This window comes from Mandrillus leucophaeus, unplaced genomic scaffold (genome assembly GCF_000951045.1).
Source record: "Mandrillus leucophaeus isolate KB7577 unplaced genomic scaffold, Mleu.le_1.0 Scaffold188, whole genome shotgun sequence".
NCBI classification, from domain to species: domain Eukaryota; kingdom Metazoa; phylum Chordata; class Mammalia; order Primates; family Cercopithecidae; genus Mandrillus; species Mandrillus leucophaeus.
In genome coordinates, this window is record NW_012101898.1 from 2571390 (window position 1) to 2584969 (window position 13580).

Sequence of the window (13580 nt, forward strand, 5' to 3'; positions counted from 1 at the left end):
GTCACAGCACGAATCCCTGGGCTCATGCCCGCTTGCTCTAAACCCCCCAATTAGAACCCCCATGGGAAACCTGCTTAGATAGCACCCTGGGCTCCAGTAAAAGCTTTGGCTCACAACTCCCTCTCTCTCTCTCGTTCTCCACCTTCTGGTTGAGCCCACGTGTCCTGGATGGCTCCCCCTTTTTGCTGGGCCTGCGAAGCGTGCTGCCCTCTGTTCTCTGGATCTCTAAGCAATAAACTGCTTCTGTCATTTCATAGTTCTTATGAGCTGCCTCCTCTACCCCATCCTAACTTCTTTCCTGGTCAGGGGTCTCCGGGAGAGTGGCTGTCTCAGTAGGAATAAACTGGACACAGGTCAGACGAGAGCCACAAGGGCACGTGCCAGGATAAACAAGCTTCCCGTGAGAGGGACACCTGGCCACAGGTTGGACACTTAGGTATCAGGTCGTCTGCCAGGACAAAGAAAGATCCCATGAAAGGCACATGGGAAACACCCACGACCACATCCCCAGAATCCCCATCAGGGCAGGGCTAGACTTTACAGCCACTCTCTCCTGAGAAGGACGTCAATACAAAACTAGGGAAAAGATGACAACATCCAGTCACTTGCCCGAAGTCACACGCACGCACGCCGCAGGTGCAGGTGCAGACTCTCTCGCCGGCTCTCCCCTTTATGCGACCACCAGAAACACAGGAGAGATTTCTGAGGTAGCCTCAGGCCCTGCGACGGAAAAATGCCAGTGCTTGGAAGTCCACTGCCTAGGAGACAGCGGCTGGGTGACAACTCTAGCCCCCCGTTTTCTGCTATCTTTTTAAAAACGCTACAAATACAAAAATTCAAAAAATTAGCTTATTAGATTAATATAATTAGGTCAATGCAATCCTGTTTTGATCTCAATACTTCCCATATTGCAATATATAAATGTGTCAAATTCAGATGTTTTGTGGCATAGATAAGTGTCTAAGCTGGATGGTGGTCTACCCCAGTTTATAGTTCATGTTCTTCATGGCTTTGCAGCATTTGTCACTTTCTATGATGTGTTCAAAGACCAGAAAACGCCACACTTGACCTGTCAGCTGGTCCTTGAACAGCTGTAGGTTTGTTTTCTGTTTTTTTGAGATTTCTGAGACAGAGTCTCACTCTGTCACCCAGGCTGGAGTGCAGTGGCGCAATCTCGACTCACTGCAAACTCTGCCTCCGAGTTCAAGTGATTCTCCTGCCTCAGCCTCCCGAGTAGCTGGGATTACAGGCACACACCACCATGCCCGGCTAATTTTTGTATTTTTAGTAGAGATGGGATTTCACCATGTTGACCAGGCTGGTCTTGAACTCCTGACCTCAAGTGATCCACCTGCCTTGGCCTCCCAAAGTGCTGGGATTACAGGCGTGAGCCACTGCACCCAGCCTGTAGGTTTTAACTAATAATTAGGGTATTACTCTATCATTCAAATTCTCCAGGTACTGACCTGGGTTTTATTTTATTTATTTATTTATTTACTTATTTATTTTTGAGACAGGGTCTCACTCTGTTGCCCAGGCTGGAGTACAGTGGTGACATGATCTTGAGTCACTGCAGTCTCCACCTCCTGGGTTCTACTGATTCTTGTGCCTCAGTCTGCCAAGTAGCTGGGACTACAGGCGTGCACCACCACACCAAGCTAATTTTTGTATTTTTTGTAGAGATGGGGGTCTCACTATGTTGCCCAGGCTGGTCTCAAACTCCTAATCCCAGGTGATCCACCCACTTTGGCCTGCCAAAGTGCTGGAATTACAGGCATGAGGCACTGCACCCAATCAGACCTTGTTTTTTTTTTTTTTTTTTTTTGAGACGGAGTCTCACTCTGTCGCTCACTCACGCTGGAGTGCAATGGCCAGATCTCAGCTCACTGCAAGCTCCGCCTCCTGGGTTTACGCCATTCTTCTGCCTCAGCCTCCCGAGTAGCTGGGACTACAGGCGCCCGCCACCTCGCCTGGCTAGTTTTTTGTATTTTTTAGTAGAGACGGGGTTTCACCGTGTTAGCCAGGATGGTCTCGATCTTCTGACCTCGTGATCCGCCCGTCTCGGCCTCCCAAAGTGCTGGGATTACAGGCTTGAGCCACCGCGCCCGGCCCAGACCTTGTTTTTAAATTATGATTTGAGGTACATGTTAAAAATCAAATCATTTCATGATTTCCTACTGAATTTGTGTTTCAAATGAAATAATGAATTTTAGGATTCCTACATTTATTTTATAAAAGTGAAAATTAAATGATCTAAGTATTTCCAAGCAAATTTTGGGATGAAAAGCTATTCTAGGAAGGCTTGCCCTTGATTCTTTCTACATGTACTTGTTCAGCCACTCGATTAAATTCCTTCTGGCCTCATCAATGTAGGGCTTGTCTGCAGGTGAGCAATCTTCTCTCTTCCGATGCACGAACCCATGAGTCTGCCCAGAAAATGTTTTAATTTGATATTCAACTTTGCAGTGTTCTTTCAACTTCTGGGTCAGCAAAGATACCTGGTGTGCAAAAGATTTCATGATTTTAACCCTTTAGTGGCACTTTCCATTCTCCAAATCTTCAGTGACTGCTCATAACAGAAATTTAACATCAATGCTTTAAATCAGAAACAAGTTCCACAGTTACATTGAATTCTTTCCCACTAATTTTTTTCTTTTTAGACAGGGTCTCACTCTGTTGCCCAGGTTGTAGTTCAGAGGCACCATCTCGGCTCACTGCAACCTCTACCTCCCAGGTTCAAGTGATTCTCCTGCCTCAGCCTCCGGAGAAGCTGGGATGACAGGCACATGCCACCACGCCCAGCTAAATTTTGTATTTTTAGTAGAAACAGGGTTTCACCATGTTGACCAGGCTAGTCTCAAACTCCTGACCTCAGGTGATCTAGCTGCCTCAGCCTCCCAACGTGTTGGGATTACAGGCGTGAGCCACTGCACCCGGCCTTTACTGCTAATTTTATAACTAACACAGTTCTTATGTCTGGCAAAGGAGAGATTTCAGAGCAATGTAAAAATGATCCATCTATTATGTGAAATCATTTGCATTAATGTATTAGTTACTAATATTATAAAATAATTTCTAAATGACTACTTTTTTTTCTTAGAGTCAGGGTCTCACTCTGTCGCCCAGGCTGGAGTGCAGTGGCACAATCGTGGCTCACTGCAACCTTCAACTCCTGTGCTCAAGCAATCTCCCTGCCTCAGGCTCCCAAATAGCTGGGACTATAGATGTGTGCCACCACCGCAGCTGATTTGCTTATATTTTTGTAGAGAAGGGATCTAGCTAGATTGCCTGACCTAGTCTCAAACTCTCAGCCTCAATCAATCCTCCCACCTCAGCCTCCTGAGTTGCTGGGATTACAGGCATGAGCCACCACGCCCAGCTAACTGACTACTTTTGAACCATACTTTTCTTCTGCTTTTTCCTTATCAACTGACTGTGTTTAATAAATCCTTGTCTTTAAGGTCATAGACTTTACAGCAATTTGTGGGTTAGCATGGAGCAGGGCAAGAGGTCCTGTTTCTCCACCAGGTAATCAGGCCATGCTGAGAATACTCCCTCAGACATTTCCTTAAACATGTTTTGGGAACATCACACTTCCACGGTGGAATTATATAAGTGGAATTGAATAAAACCCATCTTTAAAATGGTAATGTTGGAAATATTTGGAGCAACAAATGCATCCTTCAAGACTTCCCACTCCCCGCAGAATGTCAAATCATGCTACTAAATATACAAATGATGTCAGGCGTGGTGGCTCACGCCTATAATCCCAGCACTTTGGGAGGCCAAGGCGGGCAGATCACCTGAAGTCAGAAGTTCAAGACCAGCCTGGTCAACATGGTGAAACCCTCTCTCTACCAAAAATACAAAAATCAGCCAGGCGTGGTGGCGGGCGCCTGTAGTCCCAGCTACTCGGGAGGCTGAGGCACAAGAATGGCTTGAACCTGGAAGGCGAAGGCTGCAATGAGTCAAGTTCGCGCCACTGCACTCCAGCCTGGGCAACAGAGCAAGATCCTGTCTCAAAACAAATAAATACGAAGAGAAAAGATGCCAACTTACGTTCTCGAGTGGAATCACAACATCATTTTCAGCAAAAATGAACAAGGTGGGGTTCTTTAAATTGTAAATGCCTTCCGAATCCTTGACGATGCCTGAAAAACGAGCACAGAGGCATGATGTATGACCCCCACACTCATGCCACAGAAAACTACAGCATTTGGGTTTGATTTTTCAAAGTAAAATCTCTGCTTTGGGGCTCTATTTCCTTTTTTAGTCATTCTACAGAAGTGGCCCAACTTACAAGATTAGCGTAAAAGAAGGCTGGACACAGTGGCTCATGCCTGTAATCCCAGCACTTTGGGAGGCTGAGGCAGGTGGATGGCTTGGGCCCAGGAGTTTGAGAGCAGCCTGGGTGACATCGCAAAACCCTGTCTCTACAAAAAATACAAAAATAAGCCGGGTGTGGTGGTGCATGCCAGTAGTCTCAGCTACTTAGAGGGACGAATGTGGGTGGATCACTTGAGCCTGGAAAGTTGAGGCTGCAGTGAGCCATGTTTGTGCCACTGTACTCCAGCTTGGGCAACAAAGTGAGACCCTGTCTTAAAAAATAATAAAATAAAAAATAAATAAATAAACAAATACAAAAAAACCCAAAGGCTGGGCGTGGTGGCTCAAGCCCCTAATCCCAGCACTCTGGGAGGTCAAAGAGGGCGGATCATGAGGTCAGGAGTCCGAGACCAGCCTGGCCAACATGGTGAAACCCTGTCTCTACTAAAAATACAAAAACTAGCCGGGTGTGGTGGCAGGCACCTGCAATCCCAGCTACTTGGGAGGCTGAGGTAGGAGAATTGCTTGAACCCGGGAGGTGGAGGTTGCAGTGAGCCGAGATCATGCCATTGCACTCCAGCTCTGGGTGACCAGAGCAAGACTCCGTCTCGGAGAAAAAAAAAAAAAGGATTATAATAGTACAAGAGAAATGTATTTAGTCAGATCTTCCTACTCTCTACCTCCCCACTTTATGGACTAGGAATCAGGCCATTAAATAATTGAACGAGACCTCGTCTGCATCTGCTGCTTTAATATGGAAAGACGCCGGAGCAGCCTGAGGAATGCTCCCGCTGGGATCTACCTTCATTTACAAACAGGACCATTTTCAAACCTTTGCTTAAGAAGTTTCTCAGGTCTACACAAGCCCCACAGGTTCTGGCTTGAATGCACTGAGTAGTTTTGTTTGTAAGAGGAGCTGTCATTTGAATGGGTATTTAGATTCGCACCAGACCACGAGTGTGGAAGTGTGAAACTGCCTGGGCCTAGCAGGTCAGTCTATAAAAATCAGGTTTTGGTTGGGCAAGGTGGACCACACCTGTAATCCCAGCACTTTGGGAGGCCAAGGCGGGTGCATCACTTGAGATCAGGAGTTCGAGATCAGCCTGGCCACCAATGCAAAACCCTGTCTCTACTAAAAATACAAAATTAGCTGGATGTGGTAGCCCCAGCTACTCAGGAGGCTGAGGCAGAAGAATTGCTTGGACCCAGGAGGTGAAGGTTCAGTGAGCCAAGATCGTGCCACTGCACTCCGGCCTGGGTGACAGCAAGATGCTGTCTCAAAAAATAACAATAATAGTTTTCATCTTTCATCTCAGCATTCGAGATTAATTCTGAAATGAGAAGCATGCTCTGCCTGAGCCAGGCTGTCTGAAAACAAACTGTGGGTGTGTCCAATTCTATGGGAAAAGAAGTACGCAAAAGATTTGCAGCAAGTTACCATTTTAAGATAAGAGGTAAATAACACAACTTTTTTTCCACTTCCTGCTGGCAGCACAGAAGAGCTAAGTAACAAACAGAGCCTCCTTCACCTGTAACTCCTCTTTAGGAGGCAGGGAGCCACGGGAAAGGTGGCCACGCCCCCTTCCCCACTCTGGCAAAGCTACTTCTGCGAATGGGCCTCTTTTGATATCCTGAGCCTGAGCCCGGCCACGCTCGGCAGCTCACGCACTGCACAACAGCGGCCAGAAGGTGGCGCCGGGGAGGCATCCGCTCCCTGACCGCCTTTTGCTAAATGCGCAAAAGCATGGTCTAGACAAAGCATCTCTCAGCTCCTTTGTTCCCAGAGGCAGCTGGCCACTGACTTGAGTTTATGTCCTTTTGTGTTGTCCTAAGTCAATATTTAAAGGGTTTTTTAATGCTAAAAGTAGTTGAAAATACCACAGTGAGGAACCATTAAGCCAAGAAAGAATCATTAGTATAACTTTATGATCCACTTCAGATGGTCCCAGACCTAACGATGGTTCCACTTGCCATTTTTTGACTTTACAATGGTGCACAAGCGACACCCATTCAGTAGAAACTGTACTCCAAGTACCCAGACAACCGTTCTGTTTTTCACTTTCAGTACAGAATTCAATAAACTGCATGAGATATTCAAGACTTTACTATAAAACAGGCCCTGTGTTAGATGACTTTGCCCAACTGTAGTCAGATGCAGGTGTTTCGGGCAGGCCAGGTGAGGCTATGATGTTTGGTAGGTGAGGTGGATTAATGCATTTTCGACTTGGGATATTTTCAATTTACGATGGGTTTATCAGGACTTAGCCCCATTGTAAGTAGAAGAGCATCTGCATTATTTTTAAAGGCTATATTTCCTATGTGTCTTTTTTGTTTCTGTTTATCTATTGGTCTGAATGCTTCTATATCATGAGTTTAGCAAGCAGCTTCTATATACAGATATAATGTTATTTCATTGCTGTAATAACTTTGGTTTGTTTTGGCAAAAAATGTATAAATTGCTATTTACATATTAGAGTGTGTTTTCTTTTGCTTTACTTTTTTTTTTTTTTTTTAAGAGACAAGGTCTCACTCCCTGTCACCCAGGTTGGAGTACAGTGGTGCATTCATAGCTCACTGCAGCCTCAAACCTCTGGGCTCAAGTGATCCTCCTGCTTCAGCCTCCTGAGAGGCTGGGAGCACAGACACGTGCCAGTACACGCAAGTATTTTTATTTTTTTTTTTTTTTTGACAGAGTCTCACTCTGTTGCCCAGGTTGGAGTGCAGTGGCACAGTCTTGGTTCACTGCAACCTCCACCTCTCGGGTTCAAGCGATTCTCCTGCCTCAGCCTCCCGAATATCTGGGACAACAGGCGCCCGCCACCATGCCCAGCTAATTTTTGTATTTTTAGTAGAGACGGGGTTTCACCATATTGGCCAGGCTGGTCTCGAACTCTTGACCTTGTGATCCACCCACCTTGGCCTCCCAAAGTGCTGGGATTACAGGTGTGAGCCACCACACCAGGCCTTAAAATTTTTTTATAGAGACAAAGTCTCTCTATGTTGCCCAGGCTTGTCTCAAACTCCTGGGCTCAAGCCATCTGCCCATCTTGGACTCCCAAAGTGCTAGGATTACAGGCGTGAGCCACCGTGCCTGGCTGCTTTTGCTTTCTTTCTGTCTTTAGTGTGTGTGCATGTTTGTGTACAGTTAGAGCAATTTGTATCTTGGAAAAATCAATCTTTCTTTCTTTCTCTCTCTCTTTTTTTTTTTTTTTTTGAGACAGGGTCTTGCTCTGTCGCCCAGGCTGGAGGGCAGTGGCGTGATCATGGCTCACTGCAGCCTTAACCTTCTTGGCCTCAAGCAATTTTCCCACCTCAGCCTCCTGAGTAGCTAGGACTACAGGTGTACGTGACCACGCCCAGCTAATTTTTGTATTTTTTGTAAAGACAGGGTTTTGCCATGTTGACCAGGCTGGTCTTGAACTCCCGAGCTCAAGTGATCTGCCCGCCTAAGGCTCCCAAACTGTTGGGATTACAGGCATTAGCCACCACCAGAAAAATATTTTCATAGATGTTGCTCATAAAAATCTTGTGTGATACTGATCATGATTACGTTAAAAAAAAAAAAAAATGCTATCCCCTTCATTCTAGGTGAAGAAATGGAGAGCTCAGGTTAGGTGGCTTTTCCAAAGTCACACCATTGGGACCAAGGCCTCTTGACTCCCAGTGACATCCTCTGGTTAACTGCATGACAAATCCCCACCTCTATTTGCAGATTCTTAAAGCCCATTTCCATAAGCTGGGCATTATTGGAGGTTGTGTTACACTGGATGGGGAGGCTTCTGATTGCTGTCACTCTTCCACCCCTCCCTTTCGCATGCAGTAAAAACACACAAGGCAGATTTACCATAGACAGACACCCCTGCTCTGAATTCTGAGTATTTCACCATCAAATGATGGACAGCAGTTCCACCCCAGCAGAATCCCACGACGCCAATTTTCTGGGCATGACACTGTTGTTTCAGATACTTCAAGACAGCACTGATCTCTCTAGAACAGAAAGAAAAAATATTCAGGAATCAGGGTTATTTTGTAAACCCCTCAAAGGGCTGTGCTGATGATAACGGGACTGTATCAGCAACTGTTCTTGAAGTTGCCAAGGATTCTTCTTTTGGGAGCTCTATACCTCTGCCCCGACTGATGCATCATCCCAGCACGTCTTCCTGCCAAGCCCAGCCCTCCTCCAACTGCCTGACAGCTGCAGGCAAGCTGGGCTCTTCCCAAAATACAGATCCAACCAGCTCACTCCCAGCTGAGGGCTGAGCAGTCTTCCACAGCCTCGGGATGAAGGCCACAGCCCACAGCATGGTTCGTAAGACCCGAGTCCACGACCTGCTCCCTGCGGAGTGCCCCAGTCTTCTCTGTCCCCTGAGTCTCCCAGGAGAAGAGTCTCCTCTCCCCTCTCTCCCATGACCAGCCATAACTATGGGCGGACGCCCAGACACTCTCTGACTTCACACATTCACTCTCTCCCCAAAACTCCCCACTCTGCATGGCCAAATTTGGAAAGCCATCAGGACTATTTCAGCCATGAGGGGACCAAGAAGAGTGACCCTTGCCTGGCAAATGATTCATCTGCAAACTGATTGGAACTTAGAACACATTTTCAACTAGAAACAGTGTACCAAAGTGGAGGTGGGCTGCACATGTATGTTTATTGCAGCATAATTGCAAAGATATGCAACCTAAGCGCCCATTGACCAATGAGTAGATAAAGAAAATGTGGCATATATACACCATGGACTATTACTCAGCCATAAGAAAGAACAAAATAATATCTTTTGCAGCAACTTGGATGGAGCTGGAGGCCATTTTTCTAAGGGCAGTAACTCAGGAATGGAAAATCAAATACTGTACGTTCTCACTTATAAGTAGGAGCTAAGCTGTGGGTAGTTCGCAAAGGCACACAGAGTGATATAATGGACTATGGAGACTCAGAAGGGGGAGGGCTAAAAAACTATATATTAGGTAAAATGTACACTACTCAAGTGACAGATACACTAAAATCTCTCTTTTCATAGATGGTGCTCATAAAAATATTGTTTGGTATTGATCATCATCACATAAAGAATGCTATCCTGGCTGGATGCGGTGGTGCATGCCCATAGTGAGACCCCATCTCTATTTTATTTTAAAATTTTTAATTAATTAATTTTTTTTTTTTTTTTGACGGGATCTTGCTCTGTCCCCTAGGCTGGAGTGCAGTGGCGCGATCTCGGCTCACTGCAACCTCCGTCTCCCAGGTTCAAGTGATTCTCATGTTTCAGCCTCCCGAGTAGCTGAGATTACAGGCGTGCGTCATGATGCCCAGCAAAGTTTTTTGTTTATTTGTTTCTTTTTTGTATTTTTAGTAGAGACAGGGTTTCACCATGTTGGCCAGGCTGGTCTCAAACTCCTGATCTCAAGTGATCAGCCAGCCTCAGCCTGCCAAAATGCTGGGATTATGGGTTTGAGCCACCATGCCCAGCCTAAAAATTTTAATTAAAAAAATATCCCAGCCCGGCCAACATGGTGAAACCCCATCTCTACTAAAAATACAAAAATTAGCCGAGCATGGTGGCGGGAGCCTGTAATCCCAGCTACTTGGGAGGCTGAGGCAGGAGAATGCCTGAACCTGGGAGAGAGAGGTTGCAGTGAGCTGAGATTGTGCCACTGCTCTCCAGCCTGGGCAACAGAGCAAGACTCCGTCTCAAAAAACAAAAAAAAAAATTTTTCTCCTTTGTGCCATGGGAAGGATTCCACTGGCCGTGGAGAAGTCCCACCCTGAGGTAAGGAGTACTGTCTGAAAGGTGAAGCCCCCCCAGCTCTCACCTCCCTGGGCCGTACCGCGTACATGGCCACGTCTGTGGATAACTCACCTATCGATCTGCTGGGCATTTCTTGTTTTCACCCACTCAGGGAAGGTGGACCAGTCGCTAGAGGGGTCCCAAGGCTCTTGCCCTACAAAGAAGTCTGGAACAATGGTTCTGCAAAATATGGACATGAATTGATCTTAGTTTCAGAGTTGCTTGACTCAGTATTTTGCTTGCATTTATTTAAAAACTTGCTACATTGGTGATTCTGGCTCGGAGAAAAGGAAAAGGAGTGAGTGTGAAGGCCAACTTTGAGTGCGGCAAAGCAGCCACCTGGCACCGGGCCAAGCCATCTTAGGTTTCACAACCGCAGGTGCACAGCGTCTGGCAGCCTGCTGGTAACCCAGGCCTGCAAATGATGAGGCTATCCACAGGGCACACTCCCATGGGATAGGCTGGCATGGGATGTGGGGGCCCCTGGGGGAGTGGGCCTGAGGCTGGTGGTTTTGAGGGCCCCTCCAGCCCCTCTCAGCCAACCTGGGGACTCCTGGCCTTTCACATGAGCCTCAGGCCAGAGGGCACATGTGGCTAACATGTCCAGTCACTATGACCAGGCAATTTTCTCAGCCTCCACCCAAGACGCCAGCGAAGCACCGTTTCCTATCCAGAGGGTATGTTCTAAGACGGGCAGCAGGGAGCAAAGAAGCGTGGCCCCAGTCCAGGTCGCTCTTCCATGCAAATCAACCCAGAGGGATGAAGCCAACTGTTCCAGTCGAGTCTTGTTTCCCAACTGTTTCCCCAAATAGAACTGCCACCTGGTTGGAGGAACAGGGCTCCCTCTGTAGGGGTAAGAAGAACACTGAAACTGGAGTGAGAAAATCCAAGTTCAAGGCTCAGTACACCCCACGCTGCTGTGTGGCCTTAACAAGCCATGTCACCACTTCTAGCCTCATTTTCTCATCTGACAAATAAACAGCACGCTTGCACTGCACAACCTCAGAGGATTCTCTCGAGGGCAAAAAAAAAAAATGGTGTACATGAGAAAGTGCTTTGTAAAATAGGGGTCTTTCCTTATCTTTTATGTCCTGAACCTTGTTCAAGGACCCGCCGTGAAACAACAGACACAGCAATGCCATTTGATGGGCTGCTTGGGCCAGTGATCTGGGGCAGCCGCAGAGCGCTCTTTATGTCCTGGTTTCCTAATCTGCAAAATGAGAGCAGTAACAGCTCCTCCCTCAAGGGGCTGCCAGGAGGATTAAGGGCAATAAGCCCAGTCATGCTCTCAGCCCTGGCTGTAGCTGAGCAACCGAAGCTAGCTATTTTATTTCTTTATTTTTTTTTTACTGGGTTTGCCCCTAGAAAGTTAAGTCCCCTCATCTGGGGATGTGAAAAAGGAAAACTTCAAGGAAGGTCTTTTCATTCAGCACTGACTCGGCATCCCGCCAGCGTGGACATGATTCCTTTAAGCCAGTTTCTCTTCCTAGAAAAACGAGGTAGGCTCACCCTTGGGTTTCCTTTCACAGAAAGCTTCTCTTTCTGTGAAAACAAAGGAAATCTAGCCGTGCACCAAGCTCAGGGCTTGCTGGGTTGATGCTTCCCGACGCTGGAGAGGAAGGAAGGTTCTGGCTCTCTGCGCTTTTCACCAGGGGCAAATAAGAATCAGCCTTGGTCAAAGGTGACCACGGCCACTTGGCCAGACAAAGAGGTAAACTTGGGGAGGGGAGCAAGGTCTCACTGTGCCACTTCTGAACCCCAGTCTAATTCAGACGGGGCCACGACCGTACGTGTATGGACCAGGAGGAGCCTTGGACACCCTGCCATCCAAAGAGGCCTGTGAAATCTGACACGAGGCTGAGCTGCTTGAAGAGCCAAGTCACAGGTCCATTTGGGAGCTGGTGAGCTCGGCCCATGATGTCCAGTGCGTACGTCTGGCTGAGGCCCCACGGGGGAAAAGAATTCTCAGTGTCCACCAAGTCTAGAGGCCAGGCACTCCCAGGAGGACACAGGCGGGTGTTTAATTTCCCATGACATTTCCCATCTATCTTCACCGCAGTCAGATAAAGAAGTTTCTGGCGTACGTTAGGTACTGTAGAGTCAGACTGCTGTGGTTTTATTTTTTAAAGGGAACAAAATAAACCACCGAAATTTATATGAATGTAAACAAAGAAACGCAACTTTATACATACGTGTATCCATTTCCTGAGATCATGTCAGCCATATATCTGGTATTGGGCAACTGCCAGCCAAATATGTCTTGAATGACAATCACAGCTTTGCCTGCATCAACGGGGGATTTGGTGACATAAGCCTTGATGTGCTCGATTTGAACCTCGCGGCCTAGCCCTCCATACTCAAGTCTGTGGCCAATGTCACACGGACAAGGATAAGCTTCGTTAGCCATCGCAGAGATTGAAGTCGGGCTATGGAGAGAGAAACAAGAATTATATTCTGAATGCTGCAAATTTAAAGGCTATAAATGGTAAGTAAAGCTCAAATCAAGATTATAGAAAAAAATGCATTTTAACGACATCTATGGTATTATGTAAGAAATCAATGGTAACCTCTGGTTCTGGCCACACAGCAGAGTAAGGCTATAAACACTAGAAATGCCAGACTGAATAATTTTAAAAAAAAATAGAGATGAAAGAACTCCTAGGGAAAAGTGACTCTTCAGGGGCCAGGACTGGAGACGAAACAGAACGCCAGAGTGAGGATGACACCCACAGATGCTGACGGGGTGCAGTGATGTTGGGGGACAGGACCCAACCCAGGAGCACACCCTAACAGTCGGGTGCTTAGGATTTTGTGTTGACGTGTGGAATGAGCCTTGGAAGCACATGAGATGGGAATTTGTAAGAGACCCACGCCTGCCATGTGGAACCCCCAAAGGTTCATGTCTCAGGTAAAGGGGCCAAAGCAAAACGAGGACAGCTCCATCCGCCAGGCTCAGGCGTGTGCAAAGAAGCCCATCTCAGTCTAGATTCTGAGTGGAAGGGAAAAAAGAAAGCAATCCTCAAATGTATACCATGCTTGCAAAGTAGGAATACCTCGCTGAGACATTAATACAATTGACCCGGGGCCAGTGAAACGCCTGGAACACCAGGCAGAGGCAAATGCAAATCCACTTTACCACAAGACTTCCACAATCCAGGCCAAAAATACCACCCACTGAAGAGCAGCTCATCAGCAAAAACGATACACAAGGAGGCGATCCAAATAAACAAGATTCAGTAGACATAATACCTGGGAGGAATTTCCGGTGGGAATGGGGTTTGAAATTCACCTGGAAACACTTGGTGAATCAAAATAGAAAACAGGAAGCAATTAGGAAATTAAAAACCTGTTCGTTAAAAAGCATGAAGTGATGCGGCGAAAGTGGGAAAAGAGCAGAACAAGGAATATGATTTGTAAACGACTGAGATAACTCGCTGCCAGCAGGCCTGCCTACATTTAAGTAAATGGAAA

The 13580-nt window shown here is 46.8% G+C and overlaps 1 protein-coding gene across 1 annotated transcript; it reads right to left on the reverse strand.

Annotated features, from left to right (window-relative positions):
• Positions 1 to 829: 829 nt before the first annotated feature.
• Positions 830 to 12537, reverse strand: CMBL (carboxymethylenebutenolidase homolog (Pseudomonas)). The gene is made up of 6 exons (XM_011978052.1): positions 12302 to 12537; positions 10182 to 10289; positions 8171 to 8313; positions 4060 to 4151; positions 2117 to 2498; positions 830 to 1800 (listed from the first exon to the last, which is right to left on the reverse strand). The coding sequence occupies exons 1-5, from the start codon at positions 12514 to 12516 to the stop codon at positions 2319 to 2321; spliced, it is 738 nt and encodes a 245-aa protein (XP_011833442.1). The 5' UTR covers positions 12517 to 12537; the 3' UTR covers positions 830 to 1800; positions 2117 to 2318.
• Positions 12538 to 13580: the final 1043 nt, after the last annotated feature.

Bases quoted from the DNA above. Each gene is read 5' to 3' on its own strand.
- CMBL (XM_011978052.1), bottom strand. From the start codon at position 12,516: ATGGCTAACGAAGCTTATCCTTGTCCGTGTGACATTGGCCACAGACTT. The intron at 10,290-12,301 runs GTATGTATAAAG...CATATTTTGCAG, and splicing joins ATCTCAGGAAATGGATACAC to AACCATTGTTCCAGACTTCT. The intron at 8,314-10,181 runs GTGAGTTATCCA...TTTCTGTTCTAG, and splicing joins AATGCCCAGCAGATCGATAG to AGAGATCAGTGCTGTCTTGA.